Source organism: Gymnoscopelus microlampas (assembly GCF_963454915.1).
Source record: "Gymnoscopelus microlampas genome assembly, chromosome: 18".
In the NCBI taxonomy this organism is placed as follows: Eukaryota; Metazoa; Chordata; class Actinopteri; order Myctophiformes; family Myctophidae; genus Gymnoscopelus; species Gymnoscopelus microlampas.
In genome coordinates, this window is record NC_139955.1 from 11,972,904 (window position 1) to 11,982,903 (window position 10,000).

Genomic DNA, 10,000 nt, shown 5'->3' on the forward strand with positions numbered 1-10,000 from the left:
AATGAACCACTTATTCAATCTGGGAACACATCTCTGTCATTTTAGATTTGCTATTTTTGCAAAAATGTTGCTATTTTTGCAAAAAAAATGCTATTTTTGCAAAAAAATTGCTATTTTTGCAAAATCCTGAAAACTGATATGTAGGGGTCCAAAAGTATATGTATTTGGCCACGGACCCCCCCATCTCTAAATATTTAGTTCCAGGGGGACCCCCCCCCCCAAAAAAATATATATATATTCAAAGATTTGTACAAATGTTCAAGATTTTTCAAAAATAGCAGATCTACAAGCTCATAGCTTCCAGATTTGCTATTTTTGAATAGCCAAAGACATTTTAAATGACAATGTGTTCCCAGATTGAATGGGTTAAACCATACAGTATACTTCCTTTGACCGGAGTCTCCAGGGGTCTATACTCAGACATACAAAATATACATTTATATGTTGTTGAAACTCACAAAAAATAAAAAGAAAGAAGAGAGAAAAAGAAGGAAAGAAAGAAGGTCTGAATAAAATAGTAAAGGCAAAGTACAGCAAAAGAAAAGGAAGAAAAAAGGGGAGGGAAAGGGGAACCCCGCTGTCTCGCCTAGTGCTCCATCCACTTAGGTGTCCTCGTTAAGCAGCACCTGTAATCTCTCATAATAGTCAAGGAAGGGAGTCCAAATCTCCTTGAATTTTTGAACAGACCCTTTAAGTGTGTATTTGATTTTCTCTAGTTTCAAGAAATACCTCTCTTTAATCTGGTATATGTGGGCCTTGATCCAAAAAAGGTTGAGAACCACTGCTCTACACCAAATCTTTTCACCCCACATTCTACAAGCTCTTAGATGGGCTGCATCCGGGAAGTGTTGGTCCCAGACTAGGGACGCTGGGTTTCATGTGGTTAAAGTTTAAATGAATATGTGAGCGATGAAGCTCAGACCTGCTGTAACCTGAAGCGTGGTATCATATCTCTAAAGCTAACTTCAGATGAAATATTCATCCAGGGTATATTTTTAGTGAGCGAGCTCATTCCTTGTCCAAGCCCAAATGAGAGTGCTGGAGTGGAGAGGGAATTCATTTAGAAATTAATAAGCCTTACATGAAATATTAATGTATTAATATTGTACCTCTCGTAGCCTAATATTCAAATTAAAACCTATTTTTGCATAACATATTGTGGTTAGAATAGAGAACATAAAACACTTGAGACATATGACACATTAAGCCAAAAGCTTTTTCAAAGAGGGTCATATTTCAAAATGTGAAAATACCTTAGGGCCGACTGCATCTGTCATAATGTACCTTCGCACCACAACAAAGTCACATACAAATGCATCATTGCAATTTTATTTAACTACAGTGCAATATGAATAGTCTTTTTGTTGTCAGTGCAGTTAAATGTCTCTCTACCAAACCTTTAATAAAATAAAGATGGCCTTTCTTTCACATCTTGAGAATGAAATAACACAAGGAACAGTGAGGAATCGATACAAATCGTTACAATCTACCCCAGCTTAATTGAAAAACACCGAAATTGCAATGTCGGGTCATAAATAAGACATTTTCGGAAGGAAGCTGCAGGCCATCATATAAAATGAGCCCACGGGGGCCACGTTTGGGCCACAAACTGCCAAAGGTCGCTGTCATGGTTTGTTTTGTTTTGGTTCTTTTGTGCCTCCAGTGATTCCTCAGCTGCGAAATAAAACTAAGCCAAAACACTAACAGCTATGTTGAGAATTCTAGTAGGGACAATTATCGATTATTTTCTTAGCGATTATTCTAGTGATTACTTTTTCCCTGATTACTTTTTATAGTTCTAATCCATTGGTTCTCAAAGTGGGGTCCGGGGACCCCTAGGGGTCCTTGAGGGAGTTCCAGGGGGTCCCCAGCTAAATGATAGATTAGGCACCAAATGGACCCTTATGGGTCTGCAACTCTGAGAGTGTACAAATGGAACCAAATGGACCCTAACGGGTCCATTTGGTTCCATTTGTACACTCTCAGAGTTAAAATAACATAGATTTTACAATATAAATTGGGGTCCAAGAGATAGAAATGCCATTAAATGGGGGTCCGTAGCCCTAATGCATGTCAAACTGGGGGTCCTTGAAATTCAAATGGTTGAGAATCACTGCTAGAGCCGTAAACAATCTTCTCTTGTGGGGGTCCCTGGCATATCTTTTCAAATGGGGGTCCGCGGGCTAATAACTGTCAATTTGGGGGTCCTTGACATGAAAAAGTTTGAGAACCACTGGTTCTAATCCATGTGTGTGTGTTGAACTCTGCAGTCCATCATGCTGCTGCTGCACAGCCAGAGACGCTACGTGTTTGAATACGACCCGACGGACCGGCTGGTGGCCGTCACCATGCCCAGCATGGTGCGGCACGGCCTCACGTCGCTGCTGTCCATCGGCTACTACAGGAACATGTACACCCCTCCGGACAGCCAGGGGGCAGCGTTCGTCCAGGACTACAGCCTGGACGGACGGCTGTTCAGGACCCAGTACCTGGGAACTGGACGCAGTGTCATCTACAGGTCAGAGTTCATCATCCGTGCGTCAATACATTTACACGCACGCGCACGCACGCACACACACACACACACGCTTGAGTGCTTGATTGCAAACTTGATTATTGCAAACAAATGTTATTAAACGCCATCATTGTTAACTTTCAGTTAGTTTGACTTATTTATCATTATTTGTTAAACAGTGCTTACAATTAAGTTTGATGTTTTACTTTATGAACAGCCATCAGTGAACTTCAGTTCTCTGTACGTTCCCTGTATTTGAAGTCAATTACTTTCACCCTGTCGTCCCTATTTTGGCCATGACATTATAGGCAAATTTTAAATAGACAAATCTTGCTGACATTCTTAATTTGTGTGTGTGTGTGTGTGTGTGTGTGTGTGTGTGTGTGCAGGTATACGGGTGCAGCGAGGCTCTCTGAGGTGGTGTATGACTCCACCCTGGTCACCTTCACATACGATGACTCGTCAGGCACCGTGAAGACCATTCATCTGACACACAACGGCTTCATCAGCTCCATACGCTATAGACAGACAGGTATACACACGCGCACACACACACACACACACACACACACACACACTCACACTCACACTCACACTCACACTCACACTCACACACACTCACACACACACACGTTGAGGCTTTTTTTTGCGGTGAAATTTCAACCTTGTTTTGAGAAATAATGACGTCACTTTATTGCCACGTCATACGTGCATGTACTGTACTCATAACACAACCAGCACTTTAGGTTTAACCACTGGAAAACCCTTATATGGTTGACCACATACTGTAGGGCTTTATACTAGTGTCTTTTCTGTTTTCTCTCTACATTAAATATCTTCGCTGAAAATAGCCGATCTTCAAGCTTAACGGCGTGTTGTAATGTGACGCGTTGTAAAGCTTGAAGATCGGCTATTTTCTGCAAACGTTTTCCCCAGAATATGGATGCTGGGGTTGAAGTGGTTAACGGGAATTCATTGTACTAAATCAGTGGTTCTAAACAAGTGGTCCGGGGACCACCAGTGGTCCTTGGGGGGGGCACCAAGGGGTCCCCAACGTAATTAGCATAGCGTCACAATCATTTTAACCACTTAGCTTTGGCTATTCTAAAATAGGCTGAGTGCCGCGCTATGAGCCTGTAGATCTGCTATTTTTGAAAAATCTTGAAAACGTGTGCATATCTTTGAATATATATTTATTTTTAAAGCGAACGTTTTTAACTCAAATCTTTGCTTCTGGGGGTCACCGGCACAAAACATTTTCAGATGGGGGTCCGTGGCCAAATGTATATCAATTTAGGGGTCCTTGGCATGAAAAAGGTTGAAAACCACTGTACACTCCTTACACCTGACAGGTTGAATTTTCATCCACATGCATGACAATTATGTTATTGGCTTCATGCTCCATTATTATCTGAGATAAATGCAGTACAATTAAGAACATTATGAATACAGCAGATGGATAGACCTTTATTGATCCTGCGGGGGGAAATCAGTCGCCAAGAGGCAGCACAGCAGTTAGAGTTACAGACACAGAGTAAGAAAAGTACTGTCGGATACAGCAATACAAAGGGAAGAAACACATTTACAGAAGCACCTCCAATAACGACCAACGGTATGCAATAGTTTACACCAGTGGTTTTCAAGTCTTTTCATATCAAGGTCCATTATTTATTCAGCATTTGAGCCACGGACCACCATTTGATGAGATCTAGACTCTCAGACCCAAAACATAGAATATTTTGTTCCATGCTGTATTGATGTGGTACCAATAGGAGATAACAGGCAAACGTTGATCAAAATAACAATTCCTTAATTAAGTAATGCAGATGTTTAACAATTTAACTCTTGAGAGCGTAAAATGAAACCAAATGGTCACAGATTTTACACTCTCAAGAGTTAAAGATCTATAAAAGGGTCCATTTGGTTACCAACTCTCCATCATTTAGCTGGGGACCACCTGGAACCCCCTCAAGGACCACTGGTGGTCCCCGGACCACTGTTTGAAAACCACTGGTATACACCTATACAAGTAGCCTGCACTATGCAGAATCAAAAACACAAGGCACAGTATCCCGTCCAAAGCACAACCCAGCAATAAGCAACGTTTATACACACAATTTACCCCGGTACTGTACTAGCCTGCACTGCAGAACAAAACAACTCCCGGTCACAGTTGTCCATACCATGACTTGCCCTTGCTTAGGCAACAAAAAGTGTCTGTGTCAACCGTGTAAATGCATTGTAAAGTATTCCAGCTGCGTGTAATGTAATTTTAAAGTAAGAAAAGACACGACAAACCCGTAACAAACCCTTACTCTACATACTAGTGCGCTATCTCCTTCACTCTGTCACTATTGCTGTGCTGAGCCGTAGCATTCCCATGAGCCCGGTCAGTGGTGGCTACACTTACACCGTTGACATTGCAAACATACTGTGGTCCTGAATGGCTGCCGTCTGGATGTCTCCTAATGGAATGGTTCTCAAACTTTTTTTTGCGTCAAGGACCCCAAAATGTACACATATTAGCCCACGGACCCCCATTTGAAATGATATGCCAGGAACTCAACCATTTTAGTTTCTTGGGTGTCTCAATCTACACTGTAGTATCATCATCAGTGTTCATTTAACTCTGAGAGTAATAATAATAATAATAAAACTTTATTTATATAGCACCTCTCAAAACTGGGTTACAAAGTGCTTCACACAAAAAAACAGCAAAATAAGAAGTACACAAAACAAAAAAACAAGATAAAAATTAAAAACAATGCAGAAAACAAAACAGAGATGCACATGACCTAGACTAAGGCTGGGCATTAAAAGCTAATCTATAGAAGTGGGTTTTAAGGAGGGATTTAAACCGGGGAACAGACTCTGTGAGCCTGATCTCTAGGGGCAGGGCATTCCAAAGGGTAGGGGCTCTGAAAGCGAAGGCCATGCGACCTTTTGCATTTAACAGACCCTTTGGAATGTCCAGGAGTGCTTGGTTGGAGGATCTAAGACTGCGTGTAGGCACATATGGGGGGAGTAGGTCCAAGATATAGGGTGGGGCGAGACCTAGCCTGGCCTTATGAGTAGTGAGTAGGATTTTGTAATTGATTCTAAATTCAACTGGGAGCCAATTGAGGGATGCCAGAATGGGTGTGATATGATCAGATTTCCTTGTACCAGTTAAGAGACGGGCCGCAGCATTTTGAACCAGCTGAAGGCTGTGGATGGATTTTTTGGAGAGGGAGGTGTAGAGGGAATTACAGTAGTCCAACCGCGAGAAGATGAAGGCATGAACAACTTTTTGTAGGTCTGTTATGGACAGGAATGATTTAATTTTTGCTATATTTCGGAGGTGATAAAATGATGATTGAACGACCTTTTTAACGTGCTGTTGGAAGTTGAGAGTGTACAAATGGAACCAAATGGACCCGTTCGGTCCATTTGGTTTCCATTTGTACACTCTCAGAGTTATAGACACATAAGGGTCAATTTGGTTCCTAACTATTCATTTGGCTGGGGACCCCCTGGAACTCCCTCAAGGACCCCTGGGGGTCCCCAGACCCCACTTTGTGAACCAATGTCCTTCATGGTCTTTGAATTCTGTAAAGGAAATGTGTGAAGAAAAAAAGGACGTTTTGATGATTAAGTAAAGGGACATTGATGTAAAACATAGTTTATATGCAGTAGTGCTGCTGAAATGGAGGTAGAAAAAGGTCTCTATAGCACAGTCACTTACAGATGCTCATCTCTGAATATTCCTACTATGTATGTACTGTATGCCACAGTTGATCTCCTGAGATTGAGCTGGAGCTGCTGCCCAGCATCTCTCATTAACCCATTAAGACCTGGAACTGTGTCATTTTTTGATTTGAGCTAAAAAGCATTATTTTACACTTTGGGCTCTTCAAAAATAGCAGATATACAAGCTCATAGCACGGCACCGAGTGCCGCGCTATGACCTTGTAGATCTGCTATTTTTGAAAATTTGTGAAAATGTGTGCAAATCTTTGAATATATATATTTTAAAGCGAACATTTTTAACTCAAATCGTTGCCTTTGGGGGTCCCTGGAAGAACATATTTTGATGGGGGTCCGCGGCCAAATACATATCATTTTGGGGGTCCTTGACATGAAAAAGTTTTAGCACCACTGATATAGAAACATACGTTTTTCAGAAAACTGTTGGGATTTAGGAGACGTGTAGAATCGGCTTCAGGTCTCAACCACAAACTCTCGAGACTCAGTAAACTGGATCTGAGTTGGCTCTGTCCTTTTCCCCCCCCCATCTACACCGAATCTGTTGACAAAATATCCGATCTGCAAGCTCACATTGTGTTTGCGTTGCGACGCGCTGTGAGGTTGTAGATGCCGCTATCTTTGGCCTAATGTTTCCCTCAGAATGTGGATGCCGCAGGTTCAAGTGGTTAAGGCTGTGATTGATGACATGATAAATAGCTGTGACACAGATTTCATCTGAAACGTTGGCTCTTTGTTTCTTCCCCTTTGAGCTACTCTTTTACCACTGCACACATCCGGGGCCCCTTCCACCTCCTCTACGGGGCCCCTCTTCCTGTATGGGCCCCTAGCTCTTCCTCTCCTTTTTGTCCTTGATCTCTTACTTGCTCCATTCTTACAAACACCAGGTTACTCTTAATCCATCGTTTTAGTTTCTTTGGCTATTCAAAAATAGCAGATCTACAAGCTCATGAGCTTGTAGATCTGCAATATTTTGAAAAATCATGAACATTTTTGCAAATCTTTGAATATACATATATTTCTCTCTGGGGGATTCTACAAATGTCTTCTAAATCCTAACAGTGGCAGTAAATGACAGTTTCAAGTCAAGGAACCCCCAAATTATATTTATTTGGCCACGGATCCCCATCTGAAAATATATTGTTCCAGGGACCCCCCAGAAGCAAAGATTTGAGTTAAAGATGTTCGCTTGAAAACAATATGTACAGTATATTAAAAGATTTGTACAAAATGTTCAAGATTTTTCAAAAACAGCAGATCTATAAGTTCATAGCGCTCAAGCTCAGCGCATATGAGCTTGTAGATCTGCTATTTTTGAATAGCCAAAGTACAACAATGGTTATAGCCAAAATCTAAAATGACACAGATTCGTTCCCGGATTGAATGGGTTAAGAGGTTTTGCACACATGCAGAAGAGATACTGAATTATGGGAGCAATGTCTATCAGCTGACACCAAATGCTTCCATTTTTTTTTTACATGTCTTACTTCATTGATTTAATGTCTTCTGTATGGCATTGTGTTTACTGGCTTGTACACAAAAAAACAAACAGATTAACGTTTGCATTTTTTGTGAAAGCAATGAGAAATTGCTTACAGTTTTGCATAAAGCATATTGTTGTGCTCATTTAGGTCATGGTCATGATTAAGTGGACCACACACTTTCATTCAAAGTGACTTAGCGAGGAAAAACGCCAAGTTCCTAACGGAAAGATCAGTTAAAGTTGAAGTTAAACTCAAAATAATCCCACGCTGTTATCATTTCCATAGAACTTAAAAATTGCACATGTGAAAGTTTGCTGCATTAGCCTACGTGTTTCTGTGGTTCGTGTTTTTTTGTACTGTAGGAGTGGTACCAGATTTTACAGACCGGGTATTTCTGACTTCTCGCCATTACCCGACATTGTGTCTGTCGTTAGCGAATGTGTTTTTGATCGATTGATTGAACACTTTATTAGTCAGAAATGTAAACAGCGCGTAGGTACAGTATTACACTTAGGCTAAAAGGATGACACAAAAAAGTGCTGGGGACTTGTTTCCATTGTGGTCCTATGTATTCAATTCATCAACATAGCATAGAATATTAATACATTAATACATGTCATCAACAAATACAAACAAATATGTACAATGGATAAAAAGGGTCAACGGCAGCAAATCCGGTGGTGGAAAAAGTACTCCCATTTTTTACTTAAGTAAAACTATCAGTACTGCAATGTAGAAATGCTCTGTTACAAGTAAAAGTCTGGCATTCAAAATGTACTTGAATTTACTTGTAAAAGTACAAAAGTATTGGTATCAAAATGTACTTAAAGTATCAAAAGTAGAAAGTACTCATTCTGCAGTATGGCCCATTTCACAAGTTTTCAAATGAAAATCATTTGAAAATAGCAGATCTACAAGCTCACAATGCGTCGCATCGCGACGCATTGTGAGCTTGTAGATCGGCTATTTTCAAATGGCCGAAATGTATAAAGGGCTGTATGAAGGGCTTAATGTATGTTTTGTAATAATAATCAAAATCTACAAAGTAAGTAAATGAGTTACTAAAGTTTTCAAATAATTGTAGTGGAGTAAAAGTACAATATTTGCTTCTGGGATGTAGTGGAGTAGAAGTAAAAGTACTGAAAATTGGAAATACTCCAGTAAAGTAAAACATACCTCAAAATTGTACTTAAGTACAGTACTTGAGTAAAATGTACTTAGTTACTTTACACCACTGTTCAAATCGACCTCCCCTTGTTTGTGCACAAGTGTATGCTTACAGCAGGAGATCTCAGCCTACCTCACCACTGAACTTACTAAATGCCTTAGTGGGGAAAGCACTCTCTGAGTCTTGAAAGGTGGCTTATGTGCATGTAATTCACTCTTGCGAAAACCATGTTGCCATTTATTTTACGTAAAATGACTCTTATTAGTACAAGTTGTAAAAATTGGTATGCATTGACATTTGGAGTTTCCTGTCAGAAACCATTTGTAATATCATTATGCATTTCAAGGGGTTATCAATTTATGCGTATGCCGAACTGAATAAGAAATACACCCTCGGAAACCAGAAACTGAGGTTGCAATAGTGAAAAGTATGAAAAACGTGTAAACCTGTATGGTAAATTCCACCATAATTCTTAGCAATTAAATAATCTCTATTTTGAATCCTTCTCATTTTATTTCAGTTAACATTTTTTCTTCTTTAATAAAACCCCAATATTTCCATTAACAATAATAACACTGATGCAAACAATGGTATATGTGTTGGGAAACCAGAGAGAGGTTGAGTCTATAGGAAAGACACACACAGATACAGTGTACAGTAATTAAAATCTACCTTTATACTAAATTTTGCCCACTTCGATAGAAACTAAAACTGAAACACACACACACACACACACACACACACACACACGCACACACACACACACGCACGCACGCGTTTTATGATGATTACATCAAGTAAAAAATATAGACAAACACGCAGAATAGATTGAAGCATTACTGCTTTGCTTTGATAAGAATGCATCGCCACACAACAGACTTGTTTTCTTTGCGAAGGAGCGCATTGTGGAGTCCGTCGTTTTGGGTTTGAGTCAGCAGAGCAGTCGTTACATCAGAGATTGCTCAGGTGTGAAGACAGCTTAGCTTCTTCAGCGCTGCAGGAGGCTGTGGTCTACCACCGACGTCAATATGAGACCACCATCCTCCCATGCATTCAGCAAAGCCCCCAACAATGCTCCAAGTAAACATC

At 40.4% G+C, this 10,000-nt stretch overlaps 1 protein-coding gene across 1 annotated transcript in view; it reads left to right on the top strand.

Moving 5' to 3' along the window:
- Window positions 1-10,000, top strand: part of tenm1 (teneurin transmembrane protein 1) — a gene marked incomplete at its 5' end in the record, with an annotated part of 403,177 nt that overhangs the window by 368,628 nt on the left and 24,549 nt on the right. The window contains 2 exon segments of the mRNA XM_084041664.1: window positions 2,271-2,518; window positions 2,905-3,047. Coding sequence (XP_083897790.1) covers window positions 2,271-2,518; window positions 2,905-3,047 — 391 coding nt within the window.